This window comes from Acyrthosiphon pisum, chromosome A1 (genome assembly GCF_005508785.2).
Source record: "Acyrthosiphon pisum isolate AL4f chromosome A1, pea_aphid_22Mar2018_4r6ur, whole genome shotgun sequence".
In the NCBI taxonomy this organism is placed as follows: Eukaryota; Metazoa; Arthropoda; class Insecta; order Hemiptera; family Aphididae; genus Acyrthosiphon; species Acyrthosiphon pisum.
Window position 1 is genome coordinate 136,640,452 of NC_042494.1, and position 16,161 is coordinate 136,656,612.

The 16,161-nt window shown below is 34.5% G+C and overlaps 1 protein-coding gene and 1 long non-coding RNA gene across 2 annotated transcripts; both read left to right on the forward strand.

Annotated features, from left to right (window-relative positions):
* The first annotated feature begins 9,468 nt into the window (after positions 1–9,468).
* On the forward strand, positions 9,469–14,993 carry LOC100575281 (coagulation factor X). The gene is made up of 3 exons (XM_029488411.1): positions 9,469–11,113; positions 12,767–12,877; positions 13,534–14,993. The coding sequence occupies exons 1-3, from the start codon at positions 10,781–10,783 to the stop codon at positions 13,711–13,713; spliced, it is 624 nt and encodes a 207-aa protein (XP_029344271.1). The 5' UTR covers positions 9,469–10,780; the 3' UTR covers positions 13,714–14,993.
* On the forward strand, positions 14,253–14,993 carry LOC115033866. Its single transcript, XR_003839197.1, has one exon. It is a non-coding gene; the product is annotated as an uncharacterized LOC115033866 (long non-coding RNA).
* Positions 14,994–16,161: the final 1,168 nt, after the last annotated feature.

The window sequence follows — 16,161 nt, forward strand, 5'->3', positions numbered from 1 at the left end:
TAAAAATTAACAGTTAAGTTAATGAAAAGCCAAAAGTAACTATAGTTAAATTAAAAAGTTAAAATAAAATTAACTTTTTAACTTAACTTTAACTTTTTAACTCGTTAATGCCCAGCCTTGATAATTATAGTAGGTATAATTTATAACAAATTTCAAAAATCTTTAAATTTAAAATAAAATACAATTCTCACTTTACTAACAATAAAATTAATATGTTATTTTGTATTTGTATATATTATATAATATATAACAATAGCAAAGTGTTACAATTTGTACATAGCACTCCTAAGTCCTAACTATAATAGTAACATTTATTAATTTTAATTATAATACATCAACTTAATTAATAAACTATTATAATATATATTGTGTTAATTTCAGGCAAATTGCCCGCATTGACCTGAGTGACCTATTTGCTTCCCCTATTTTCCATAACTATACTGCATATTATATTATTATATGATATTTTCCGATTTCTGGACGATTTTTTTTTACAAATACCACTTACATTCTGCAGCTATTTATAATAATATCATATTGTACACGGATTATCGTCTAAAACGACGTTCACGAATATTTTATTAGAGCAGTAATAATATCAAAAGTCGAATTTGGATGAAATATGTTCTCTCCATTACGTGTAATGGGCACTACGGCCTAATAAGTATATAATAAGATATGAAGAGTGTTTAGTAATATTTACAGGGCTCAAATTCATTTAAACTTAAAAGTTATTATTTTGAAATTATATTTTATAAGTATAGATACTTTTAGAAAAGATTATTCTTCTTCGGGCAGCAAAATTAAAAAAAATTTATAAGGTCAGGTACGAATTCAAAATCCATTTTTGATAAATGGATGATAACAAAAAAAAAAAAAAAAAACATTAAAAAATAAGGGAAACACGAAACTTACCATATTTAAAATTAGGTATGCGTTAAATATATAACAAATAAAAAAAAAATTCAAAATTAGTTAGCGCTCTACAGAATTTTGCAGCAGCTCAGCTGTTGGCGCCCGCACACAGTTAGCACCCCTACGATTTGCCCCCGCAATATATATATATAAGTCGTAACCGTATTACTTTCGACGAGATCTTTCGATTTATTTTAACGATAAACCCGCGTAGTGCCTATGGTACCCATACCTAGTGAGTATTGGTTCCCCGCAGAACCGCGTCAACACTCACAGTTATCTTCCAATAATAATAATTTTAACGACTACACTATATAATACTGCAGCAGCCCTTATCGCAAACACGTATTTTAGCCGTGTCCTATACACCCCCTCGCAGCATTTCGATTGCTTTAAATCTCGGGTTTTCGCGCACAGCAAACTCGGGACAAATATAAAATATTCTATTGTCGCGCCGATGTCTTTTAGTACGCGTGTAACGTTTTTGATTTTATACTCGTGGTGAGGAGTGAGCAAACGGTGTACGAAACGTTTCGTTGAGACAAACGCGTGTTTTGTTTTTGCGTGACCTATATATTATATATAGGTAGGTATAATGTCCTCGGCTATAATATACCGTTCGCACATCGCATTAGCCGGTCCCGCCGTCTTTATTTTTCATTTTGGACAATTATTTTTATAAGATCCTAACCGCTTTCCTCAAAAGTGTAAAAGATTTTTAAAAACTTGGCCCGCGTCGAGCTTAGCTCACAAAAAACCTCTCAAAAACACGCGGATATGTGTGAAGACTTTTAGAGGAATAGGAACGGAAAAATAAATTATAATAATTTATAAAAACGTGTGCAGAGGTCCTATACGTAAACAGTAATAAGCGTATTGATATGTTTGTAATTTAGCGACGGCTTTGAATTATTATAATATTAATTTTGAGCGCGTTTTCTTCTCGCGAGCAGTATTATTATTACACTTGTACAAACGAGCCGTGAACTGCGCATGCACCTATACGACAATATTCACTGGCAGAATGAATAATTTATAAACACATAATAATAATAATGATAATACGTATATATCGTACGAGTATATTATTTTGTCATGGTCACGACCTATACCAATGAACTACTACTGCAGTAAAGTTATGCGGTTTTTACTTTCGGGAAATATTGTTAACTACAATACAATTATTACATAGGTATGCGCACTATAAAATATTTATACGCCCGCGGCAATGTAATAAAAATATTGAATAATAATGAATAATAATATGATGACATAACAATATATTATTATATTATGATAATACATACATATTTTTGAATAAAACTCGCTGTGTTTGAAAAAATATGTCTGCAAGAGTGTAAAATATACTGAATAATAATAACACTATTATTCTTATTATTAATATTATTATTATTATTATTATTATTATTACTATGCTGCACGTAGGTACACCAGCTATTAACATATACTAACGTATGAATTAAAAATTATTTTAAACTATATTTTGTAGCGCTTATACTAATTCATTATTAATGCAAATAGTCTGCGTAATAATATACTAAAAATTAATTTTTAATCATAATTCGTACGGTGAACACATGTTTTTGAAAATCTAAATCATGTGGTGGTATGTGTATTCGTAATAAAAACATTTAGCCCGCGAAAACTTTTACTAAATTACACCCCGCAAACGAAACATACCTACCTCTTTATACCTATATTATTTTTGTTTTAACACCCCCCCCCCCCCAACATCCATGAAATTTGTATACGAAAACATTTTTTACCAATGTACTTTTATAATATTATAATACATTTTAATTTGTTATTTACATCGGTTATGACTCATGACCAGGGGAGGTCGTAAACCTCCCCCTAAAAATTTGTTTTTGCATACGTGCCTGGACGACACGATCGAAAAAAATCACTAAACGCACAACAGCAAGAAATAGATGCAGCACAACAACAACAACAACAAAGATAAATAATAATAATTGATCTTCGCACGTGAGTAATAATAATAGTATTACATAAAAATGTTTTAAATTCAACACATTTTTTTCTATGTATGCATTGATGAAAGTATTGGTATTCAAGACGGCAAGACGACATAGTTTTATTCTCTACAATAATAATAATAATATGGGAACACAGAATGCAATAAATACTTGTCCCACAATAAAAAACCGACGGACAGCGTAGTATTTAAATGCATATTATAAACGAATCGAGAATTATTCAATTATATCATTTAAGATTGAAAACAATATTGTTATAAAACAAAGTAACCGTTCTTTTTGCATATATTATAATATATTTAAATAATATTATTTTAAACATATGTCAGCTTATCAATTATCAGGCCTGCGGGGGGTAGATCTGTAACGGGGTAAAATAACATAAATGATACACAGCGTCCCCGTTACAACTTATCAATTTCAATCGCCAATATGGACCACAGGTCGTTTTGTATTAGTTGAAAGTATAAAATATAATATTATCTGATGCGGTCTAAGGTTTGGTAATGACTAAAATATGATAAGAACTTATGAAATTGTTTGAAAATTCTGTCTACCGTTATTATGATATTACAACAAACGCATGGCAATTCGTTATTTTAAATATATTTTGATCACAAAATCCATGCGATACTGTCAAGAACTACAAAATAATATATTATAATGTTATGAACAAAATATAGAAACAATCTTCAATTTGAATGGAAAATATAATAATTCAACTGATGAAATTCGTAAATGCTAAAACAATTAATGACAAAACGACGGTGAGCGTGCTCGATGAATCACCCTGTACATATACCTCGGTATCCGTGGGTACTGCACTATATTGACACGACACGGGAAGTGCGGAACTCTTGACCCGTTTTCTTTTCGTTTTTTTTCCGCTCAAAAATATCCTCCCTTCCCCCCCTACCGTTGGCGGTAGACTACAACAACCGCGGTCACCGGTCACCGTCGCACTATGGGTTTCCCCCTGCTTTTGTTTGCCGAAAACACATATGTAACAGTCGGACGCGACCGGCAAACGTTTCTTCGCCGCCGTCGTCGCGAAGACAATGCAATAATATAATACGCGTCGATTAGCATACAATGGAGGCGAAACGACGACCGCGACGACGTGCCGCCACCTCCACCGCTGGCATCATCTATATGTCGCGCGCGAGTCTAAAAAACACTGCAGGTCTATGGTCGTCCCATATTACGACGACGACGACAAAGATAATAATATAGCAATAATAATGTGCGCACACATCGTATAATAATATTATAATACGGTAAATAATAATAATGGTATATACCTACGACCTATAGGTTACCAACCTATCTACCTACCTACCCGTGTATAATATGGCGTGCGTGTACTCGGCGAATGCGTAATCAAAAATTTTCGTCACTTCCGAAACCGTGCGGTATTGTCTTTTTATACCCCCTGCTCGCCGTCTCCCCGCCAGACTGCATATTATAATAATAATAATAATAATATAATATAGTCGGACGTTCGAAAGGTTAAATGCGATTCGAAACGCAAACATAGATAGATATTATTATGGCATATCGTTTTATTACCGCCATTATATTGTTATTGTTATTATTTTAATAATATAATATTAATTCGGACGGGAGTGTACATTATATTATATATTATGTGCGAGCATTATTCGCGCCGTGCAGCATATTATATTCCCAAGAACAATGATATTATGATGATACCTAATGTTATTATTATTATCATTATGAATTATCATTTATCACGCGTGTCGCGAGGCGCACTGTTATTATTATAACTATACGTCATAATATTATAGGTAAGCGTAGGTCCCTACACGTCGTGGAAAATATTATCATTATATTGTTGTAAATCGCGATCGCTATGCCAAAAGCGTTCCAGAGGTTTAAAAAATATACAAATGACCGCGCGACGTTAAAATCTCTCGAGCCAACTATGATTTTTCGCTTACAATTAGGTAGTTCATAGGTACGTATGTGTCACTGTCGTTATAATATTAAGTTTTGGGGCTGGTGTGACTCGGTGGTTGGCCTCAAGTCACTAACGCGTTTTCACATAAATGCTATTGGCGATGATAGTTGCCGATGCTCAAAAATTAAAACCAAAAAAAAAAAACAATTAAGTTTACGTGTTATCCGAATTACATGTGTGATGGTATTAAGTCCATATAAAAAACATGTTACACGAGCTTCCGGGGTTTAACACATTTTTCAGGACAGTAAAAAATCTATTTAATTTTATCACCTAACTCATTATCTATTTACCTATATATATAAGTCTCAAGTTGTAATAAATAAATTGTTGTGATAAATAAATTACTTTCAGAGGGAAAACCTAATATTATGATCACGAAGTGCAACTATTTAATATAATATCAATTACGATAATCACAGTGAAAAATAATTAGACCCTGATTTTTCGTTTTGAAAATATATATAAAATTATATTATTTACTGTGATAAAAGTACATTGGATATAGTATAACGATTTTATTCAAAATTCTAAATCGATAGCATTATAATTTATAAGTTATACCAGATTACATATTATTATTGTTACTTGGTAACTAATAAATGTGTAGTGTACCACGCCTATTACACCGCGGTAAGTCGTGTCTCGTCTTATATAAGTATCCGGCGCTATCCCCGGGGTGATCCATTTAACGTGAAACACACTAATAATTTTTTAAAAAAAAACACTAATGTTTTAAAAATATTTCTTTTACATAATTTTCGGACAAAACACATTTTTTTGTTGTCATTAAAAAAAATAATAATAAAAACAGGTAAGTGGATGTCACTCTGCTGTACAGTAGATTACAAATGAGTCAGTATGATGGATTGTATTAGACTTGAATTCAATGATGTAATATCATTGTATAAGAAAAACGATTCTGAGCGGAGACGGTATGTCAGTCTGGATATTTTATATTGTTATTATTTATTTTATTACGTAAGTTGAATTAATATTATAATATCATAATGTTTTATTCGTTTCTATGGTGATAAACAAAGCGTTAGAAATTAAAATTCCATTTTTAGCGTTTTTTTGTTATTTTTCGGTGGGTTTTCCCGTGGCATTTAATAAATATTGAGAAAATCGAAAAATGACCTCTCTAAAGTACCATATCTTGATCCAATTTGTTAAAAGATAAGGTATTATATGTTGAAATCGAAGCACTCCTTCTGGTAGAAATTTTGTATACAGGACATAAAAAAAAAAATAAAATAAAATAAACACCATTGTAAAACCAATAGCTTCCTCGCTCCACTCAGAATCTAAAATTAGAAAATAAAATTTTTTTAGATTTTTTAATCACTTAAAATTATGTAAAAATAACATAATATATTGTTGATAATAAAATGCGTATCTCACGTTAAATAGATCACCCGGCACGGTGATATATTATACTCTTACATTATTATATTGAACTGAAGATTTTTAAATCCTTCAAACTCTATTTCCTTTCTGATAAAGTGTCGATAAACTTTTTATGACGTATTGGAAGGCGCCTTGGACCAAATAAACCGCTAAAATCACTGAATTGCCCATCAGCTGATAGGATCCAGATCCTGTTGGTTCGGTATAACATCTAATTTAGCTACGACATGACATAAACCGCGTTTCCATACATGATTTAGAGGATTTTGAGACATTGGCATATTAAGTATATAATATGGATATTGTATTGTTATTTACGAAGTTTTTGACAATCCTAATATTATTCCAACTCAAGAGATCTCAAAATATCAGATCACCACATAATTATAATATTCGCGATATACGTACTATATTATCTATACTATAATATATAGAGCAGTGGTGTTGGTAAATTTTGCTGGGTACAGGGTTTACTGGTAAAAGTAAATTTAAGTTTTAGTTAAGTTTTAGTTTTTAAGTTTTAGCTGTTGCCATTCCTTAAGATCAATACAAAAAAAAAATGTATTAATAATTATACAAATAATAAAAAAATAGAGATTAGTTGTATTGTTATTTGTGCAGTCTTATCGTGCTTATTGATGCTAATTGAATATTATGGTACAATGAAAAATAATTTAAAAAAATTATGGGGCAATACCCATTTGTATTATCACTTAAATTCAATCGACATGGCGGTTGGCAAATTCTGTAAAATGATTCAAACCGCATTATTAAAATGGTTAAAGCAGTGTTTCGTTAGCATAATATATAAACCAAAAACTACGTTTTCGTCAAGTACCTAACTTTTGTTAGACTTTGGTGTTGTTATTAACGAACATTGTTATTATAACATAACAACCTATACGCTTTTTGTACGAGTTTTACCGACGGGCAAAACGTCCACTGGACAACCGTTATAGTAGGCACTGTGTTATCCGATGAGGAGACGATACGAACGTTATAATTTTACGAAATTAATAATTATTAAACCGCACGAAACGGACGCGAGGCCAATCAAATTTCGTATCAAGCGGACGTTATATTATTATTATTATTATTATTATTATTATACGTACATTATAATATAATATTATATTATAGTAAAAAGAAAACGAGTGTGCATAATATAGGTACACGCAAAACCGGTCTTTATAGGTCTTGTGACGTGAGATTTATAAACGCGCGACCTTGTGCGGCGTTCTTCGCGTATATAATATATATATATATAATATTATAAAGCTTGACGGTTTATTAAAAAACGAGCCATCTCGTAAACACAAATACACATATATAATATATTATATACACTCAATATACATACACATATATATATATGTATACACTCACTATACATATACACATTACATATATATAATATATACTTATATATTATTGTATATATACCTCCATATGACGTATATATCTATAATAGTACACGTGCGGCGCTGATCGTGACTGCGGCAGCAAACTTCTGTCGAAATATATATAGAGGCGAATCGCTAATTTGTAATTCGATTTCGGACTGGCCAGCGTATATATATATATATATATATTACACGTAATGGCTAATGTCTATTACCCATTTATACATAAGCGTACACAGTGTATGTATATATATAAAGTTGTACAGTTGACACGCTCTCGGTATAGTGTCACAATAATTTATATATTCATAATAATATATCGTACAAACATATAGACGCAATAATTCCCGATATAGTGACGTGGACGGGTAAAGATGGCGGAGAAAGTCGCGCAGAAACTGCGAACACTTACGCGTATAATACGTACTTTACGATTCTGCGGACCATAAGATACACACACACACACACACACACACACACAAATTTTCGATATGCATATATATATATAGTGCTTTGGCGGTGGTTTTTACTATAACTATCCCCTCATGCGGTATACGGGTTGACGTCGTGTATATTATTGAAGCTCGACCAAAGCGGGGTGGATGAAATTACAATTTTTTAGTGTACGAAGCGAGTGGTTGCAATAACCCTTCCCCCGCCCGCAATAAACTTTTCCTACAATTTTCTCCTTGTCGTTATCGCATTCGTTTTCGTTTTATTCGACGCCGCTATAGAAGGTAGGTAGTTAGAAAATTGTATTATATTCGATGAACACAAGCCTAAAAAAAACCCCCCGATGGCGTGTGGTGAGGGGGCGATATACCGATCATCACCTCTCACCGCCGATCAGCTGATATACGGTGTTACTGCGGCGTGCGCATATATATATGTAGTTGTGAGTGTAGAGAATGAAAAGTCAACCCCGCTTAAGGGTGCAGTTTCGAACTTTTTCGATTTTCAGAAAGTATATATGCCTATAATATAGGTAGGTAGGCAGGTATACGATATTTTAAAGCGTGTCGAGTTTCGCACACCGTTAAAGGTTCGCACGTCAACTGTCAAGTCGAGTAAACTGCGCAGTCAACATGTCATCGTACCTATGCCGGATGGATACATAATTGACGGAAGACACTCATCGTTTCAGAAATCGCTTCGGTTAGGTTAGGTTTTACATTACTTAGAATTTACTTTACTATTTTTTATCGTTATCATTTAAAGACTGACAATATTAATTCGTTTTTTCGAAGCGGAAGGTTTTTTGGAGTAGTCCAATGTCTAAAGTATTAATTATAAATTATTGATGAGGAATGAGTTGAGTACAAACATTTTTCAGGGTACCCCTATGGCCCGTACAATCACTACAAGCCACTCATCCAACCTTAATAAATCATAAACTACTACTTAGTCCAAAATTTTATTTTTATACATCGACGTACTCCGAACAATGTTCTGCTTATTGAAATAAGGAATTAAAAATGCATGTTGTCATCAAGTAGACGCCACACCCGCGGCTGTGTTGTCTCAGTCTTACAAACGTACAAGTTAACGTACAAATGTACACATTTTACGTTCACAATAATACATTTTACCGTTTAAATTCTAAAATTATAGTTAATCGATCCATGACAAAATTTAAAGGTGAGATTATTGCCTATGGTATCTCAGAGGTTTTTATTGATAATTTGATTAAGAATACATTATAATATTATATTTGCGTGCGTACACAGCAGCTATAGATTATTGTTATGAATTTTGTACGATTTTTTTCTCGTGATTAAACTCGCTCGGTGACTCACAACTCACAAGAGATAAAAAATATAATATAATATTATACACGCGAGCAGCAGTCGACTCTGCGGCGGTGCGATTATAGTTTTTTACTGTACTTAAGGACACTATACATACGCAAATTATTATCTCCGCACGGTGTCGTTGTTAATTTAATTAAAATTAAAATGTTTGCCACGACGAAAATGATAACGATGTATTATAAGATACGCGCAGTGTACGCGGATTACGTCGCAGCGGTTTTGGCTTATAAAATATATATATGTCCGTAGGTGTATATATACAGAGTGTTTCTGCTCTACGGAGATATTATATTCAAACGTAATTTCAATATTATTATAAACTGTCAATTCTTAGCAACGAACAATAAACTCGAGACCTCGGCGGCTGATCGCACGACATAATGACATTATATATTATTATGTTTAGATCGGTTTAAATCTCTGATAACAGATATTGTGTATTGCTTGTCTAAAATCAATATAAGAACCTATATATTAGCACGACCATCGATAATATTATTGATGTTCTATGTGTAAAATTACTCTCAATTTCAAGTATTTTGTTTTTCCGTTTTGATGACTCTAACGTTCGGACTAGCCAATCTCGTGGAAACTCGGCCAAAGAAATGTAATTTTTTCTACAGATTTTGTAGTATAATAATATAATGAGCGATGTCGTCATATTGATGAATATTTGACGGGATTTTTTACAGCCCCCTCGAGTTGCAAGTTGAAAACTAACAGTATTATAAGTCATTCAAAACACGATTAGGAACGGTCAAACCCGCATGTTGAGTAGAATTTCCTCAAACGTTTAGCAAAACTACCGAGAAAATCGAAAAATTACCTCTTTAAAGAAACTGATATTTCAATGTGCAGGACGAAACTTTTCCAGTAGTATTTTTGTCCGAACAACTTTTTTTGAAAACTTAAGTACAGAATAAAAAAACCACTACATCAACACAGTTTGGCTATTGTTAGTCTGCAGAACAAACCTTAGATCACAAATGATGAAAGAGAAAAAGACAATTTTGACGCATTAATCAAATACTATTTTTTTTTTTTTGTCACTATACGCTGTTGCTCGGCAATATCGTGTCGTGCGTACGGTATGAATATAACAATAACATTATAATAATCATTCTATAGTGATGATAACAATAGCTGTTATTTTCAACAATATTTTACTACTGCAGCACGTCGATAGTATTATGCAGACGAGAATTATTTTAACCCCATCGACTGAGATCGATTTCTTGTATTATGTTCGGGAACTTTGACGCAGCTGCAAAGTTCATGCAACTCTGTCGTAGCTCTTTCGTCGTCGTCATCCTTGTTGTTGTCACCGTCGCCGAAATAGAACTGCAGCAGGAGACCGTCCTGACCGGTGACGGAAGATCGTCCGGGTCGGAAGTCACCGCCGAATATCCGTATTTAGTGGGACTGACCATTGGAGGAATAGTCGACAAGACGAATCGGAAAACCGCCATCTGCACGGGAACTCTGGTGTCTCCGGTGTTGGTACTGTCGTCGGCGTATTGCACGTTGCTTCTGATGACCACGATCAACGAGAGTCCAGAAGTCACTACTCTATTTGTACGCGACGATAAAACTTACAAATGATAATACTATCCACTATTCACCAATAGGTCATAGGTGGTTATAGCTTAACTACACGCTCACACGACCATACTATATAATATAGTACCATCGAGTGAGAAGGTATAACATTCTACAGGTTGAGCCATCAGGCATGATCACATCACCCCACCCACCCCTTATTTTTCATTAATAATTATAAATCAATTAAAATTCTGACTTTTATGTATATCACTTTTATGTAAGTATATGTAAATATACGCTTAAGGGCCACATTTCCAAATAATTACATTTTCTTGATACCATTGAATGAAGGAGGTTACTGTGACGGAACCAACATTTTTATTTCACAATCACACAGTTTTCTTTGCTACATTGTTAAGAAGATATATTTTTTTTTTTTAAATTTGTTTATTGGAGTTCGAATAAGATATCTTTGAGTTAATTAACTTTGTGTACAAAATATTATAATAATATTGGTTCATGGGCATAGGTTCGGGGACTAGACGATTTTAACATTTGAGTATCTAGTTCATAAATTAATATTAATCCATCGGCATTGTATAGTTTGTAAAAATTATCTGGCTATAATAAATAGTATCACATATCTTCGCACTTATTTTAAAGACTATTATCTTTAGTTTATAAATTTTAATAATTTTATTAAGATACTACTCGTTCGAGTTTTGATTTAAATACATCTAAATTTTCAATCATCTTATAAAAAAATCTATAAAAAAAAAATATACAGTCCTTTGAGTATATTTAAAATTCAATACACAGAATTTAAATAAATTCATTATTAAAGGGATAAAATGGGATGAGCATACTTAGTGATCCATTTTGTAATCTGTGTAATTTATATAAATGTATAAACGTAAAATATCGAAGAGGTCACCTTATATCCGTAGAGTGTTAATCCTATTACGTGTAAAAATGAATGGTTCTAGTAACATTGTTCGGAAGTTACGAAAAAGTGTTAATATTTTTATTTTGGAGGATTCAATGTATAAATTAGCAGTTAAATGCGAAACATGGAAATTTAACTGAAAACTTGTATAACACTTTAATTTCGGCTTTCACTTACTCTTTGCAATGTACTTGTCCGTTAAATAACTCATAAAGTGCTAATTCGAATTTCGATTTTCATCCATCAATATTTTCAGGAAAAATATCTGTTAAATAATACAATTTACAGTAGAAAATTAGGGGGTTATCGTTTGAAAAACAGAAGTTTGTATCTCTATAGTTCACTTAACACTTCACTTGAAATAGTACAATGAATCTCATGAATTTGAAAATATGGTCATTTCTCATTAAGCATATTGTTTAAAATCTTTAAAATCTGCAGATTTTGTACCTATAACTGCATTATTGAAGAAAAAAAGGAGATGGACGTATTTTCTGGATCATTCTGTATATAGCATTATTATGTGTATTATGTGTATTATAATACGTTATAACCCCCCCCCCCCCAAAAAAAAAAAAAAAATCTGTTTGAAAATAACATTTCTTCGCGGCCTAACGATTATATCATATGACTTAGGTGCGATGTAATGCTACTTTAACTACATCGACGATAAGCCTTACACCCCCCTCCCCCCACTATATACCGTAATATTATGACCATGATCGTTTTTCTACCGACAGGCGTATTGGAAGACACCCACAAACTCTGTCAAGTACCACCGGGCCACGAGTGTTTACACCCATCCGTCATACGACAAAGCCACACGCATGTTCGACTTATCCCTGATAAAGGTGATGAACGATCCGTCAGCACAATCGTTTTCCAATTGTATATTACGTCGATTTAGAAGCAATACCGCCTGTCTCAAATTGTGGCCGAATCGAGTTAGCAACTGTAGTCTTATTCCAAATTTTGAGCTTAATCGATTGCCGGTATCATGTTTAGGATAAAGTCAATAGTGAACGCATCAAACGATAACACAGCATGTCTAAAATCGTAACACGACATCACCTCTCTCCGTACGAATTTCGCTGTGTCAAAATGAAATCAGTTTAACTTTTATAAAACAATGTGTTTCGTCCTAAAATTTTTAGTTTTATTCATCAATTAGGTATTGAACTAATTTATAATTTAATTCATATTTATAGTGAATTGATTCACATATCCATGTTTATTATGGGTAATAAACATTATTTTGAAATCAGTTATGTTGTGTTATCGAGTGTATGGGATATACACTGTTGTTTGTGTTATATTATTACTAAAAATGTTAAAATAATCATAAATTAATGTACCATCAACTACACAGAAACCGACTTTTTTGCTCTCCTATAAAGTTTAGATAACTTAGATATTATGTGGTGTTGCTTCTTAAGCGACGAATCTGGCTAATCGCTGAGACTAACATTAAATTCATATAAACTATTATAATGTAATGTTATAACAGCTCAAGAAGCCATTCAAGCACGTTGAACGATTTGTCAGACTGTCGTCAAAAACGTTGAGCAGCGACGTCGAACTGAGTTGCGTGGTTGTAGGGATCGGTGCGCCCCACGAACGCGGTTACAAGGTGCCGGTCCGTGTCAAGTACGGTCGCACCGCTTGCCGGATTCCCAAGTCCAAGTGAGCAAGATTAACTGTAGATTTTCCGGCCGATCCGGTATACCGTAGTCCGTAAATCCAAAATTGCCCAAACTGTCCAGTCTGAAAACAAAAGTTCGAGATTTCTAATCGAAAATAATCGACAGCATATAGTGTATTGAGTGTACGAGCGTATTGTTACCTCCGAATTTTTAGTTTAAAAATGCTTGCGGAAAACAGTGAATACACGATCTATACTAGTTTGAAAGGGTAAACACAATACATTCACAATTTACAGGTGTTCCGTTACGTAAAACTCCAATGTATTTCCTTCCGTATAAAAATCTATCTGCGTATCTTTTCTACTTCGGATTCTCACCTTATCCAAGATGAACTCCGCAGATTGGTCGCTTGGTAGATGAATGTCAAGAACTTTTCTTTAACTCCCTCAAATCCCTCTGTATTCTACTTATACGTTGCATAACCAACCATTGCATTTTGGACTCTCCCTGTTAAATAAATAAATAAATTCAAATAATTTATAATTCACGTGTTGTAATAAACAACGAGAGTGAATGATACAGGATGACGTTTCCCGCGACGTTTCAGCCCCGGTCTCGAGTACTTGATCGGCTATACTTGGGCGGATTTCCTGTGTTCCGAGACGGTAGGTCCGACTACCACACGACTGCCATGTGACCGAGCCGATCCACTGGTGTGCTCCGGCAGCCGACATCAGTATGGAATCTTCAGCTACGGGTACGATGGCACAGGGGCGTCTCCAGCGACGGAGGCGACAGAGTGCGGTGATCCGGCCATTCAGGGCAGACACCTGTTCATCAACAGGAACGCTGGCTGGATAGCAGAGATAATAGCAAACCACGGTGGCGACTCGAAGCAGATAGACGAAGATAAAAAGACGACGATGACGACGACGATGACGCCGACGATGACGACGACGATGACGACGACGATCACGACGACGATGCTGACGAAGCGCCGTCGCTCCACGCGACTACGACCGACAGCCACCTCGACTCGAGTTCCAGAAGACTCTAGCACCGATCAGCTGGAAGTCAACTACCCGTATCTAGTGTACTTGGAAGGCCTGTACGACGAACCAGTGTGCGGCGGAACTCTTGTATCGCCTTGGCACGTGCTCACGACCGCTTACTGCACGACCAGGATGACCGAAATCATGGTATGAAACGCGCGTGATAATATACCACTATAGACGCCAGCCGACCAGAAATCGTCAACTGTAGACATTAAAGGCACATTATGGAAGTATTGCTGATTGAGCCACTAAATTTAATATGTAATATGGTTTTACCCCAAAATATATCGTCGGTTTAAAGGAGTTCGGTGTGTTTTGAGAATGTAATAAAAACCATTAATTCCTTATATTTTATGTTGTTACCATGCCTATAATGCGGCAGATAAACCAATGACTGACTTCCAAATCATATATTTATCTATGAAATATAAAATAATATCTCGATAGTATACATTTATATTTGGGCATGACAACAGCGTAGGTGTCTTATTGGTTTTAAAAATGAGCACGGACGAGTATTAGGGCGAAATGTCGACGTAATAACTGAGTTTAATGAACATCATATGAAAATTCTCCAAATCAAAATTGTGACCATTATATTACTTATAGTAGCAGCTAATAGGTGCATCTATATCGGGAAATATTGTACCAAAAATATTGTAGAAAGCACCATCTCGAGAATATTGTCTTTTTCAAATTGGCCGCTTCATGTTTAAACTCAACTTAGACTTAACCGTAGTTTTATCATTTCGATTTTTCGCAATTGATTTTGCCACGTGGCTTGTTTGAATGTCAGACCATAATATATAGGCGGACACGCAGAGTACCTACTTATAACTTTCCTGTCGAAAACCTGTTTTTTCTTTCGGTAATATTTTTATTTTCGTATTTCGCTGCAGGTGACCGTCACGACGTACCGCAAACAACGGGTGATCGCGAGCCTCGTGTACATTCATCCGGACTTCGACACGTACACGCTGACCGCGGACATCAGCATCGTGGTCGTAAGTCATCCTACAACTCTTCTCCTCTGCACTCGTTATTTTTCTCCCGTCACGCTGCTAATACAATAATTGCATGGTATATCGTTTTTTATTCGCGCAGTTACGCGAACCGTTGAACGTGACCAGATACGCTCGGCTGCCGGACATTGTCAGCGAACCGACCGACGGCGACAACGACGACGCGACCTCGAAGGCAATGTCTTGTGCGGTGGTGGCGGCGAGCAAACGACTGACACCCTATCATTACGTACCGGTCGACGTCGGGTACGGGCCCAAAGCTTGTCGGGAATCATCGGAGTACGTATACACACGCGTCGTGTTATTATTATTAATTATTAGCAAGTGAGTAGTGGGCGTAAACAGCTGACGACTCGTAAATAGCGTACAACCGTACAATGAAAAGACGTTATTAATAATATTATTGTCGTTTTAC

Coding starts and splice junctions, on each gene's coding strand:
- LOC100575281 (XM_029488411.1), top strand. CDS start 10,781: ATGTTCGGGAACTTTGACGCAGCTGCAAAGTTCATGCAACTCTGTCGT. Junction 11,114..12,766: donor CAGAAGTCACTACTCTATTT/GTACGCGACGAT, acceptor TTCTACCGACAG/GCGTATTGGAAGACACCCAC. Junction 12,878..13,533: donor TCGACTTATCCCTGATAAAG/GTGATGAACGAT, acceptor ATGTTATAACAG/CTCAAGAAGCCATTCAAGCA.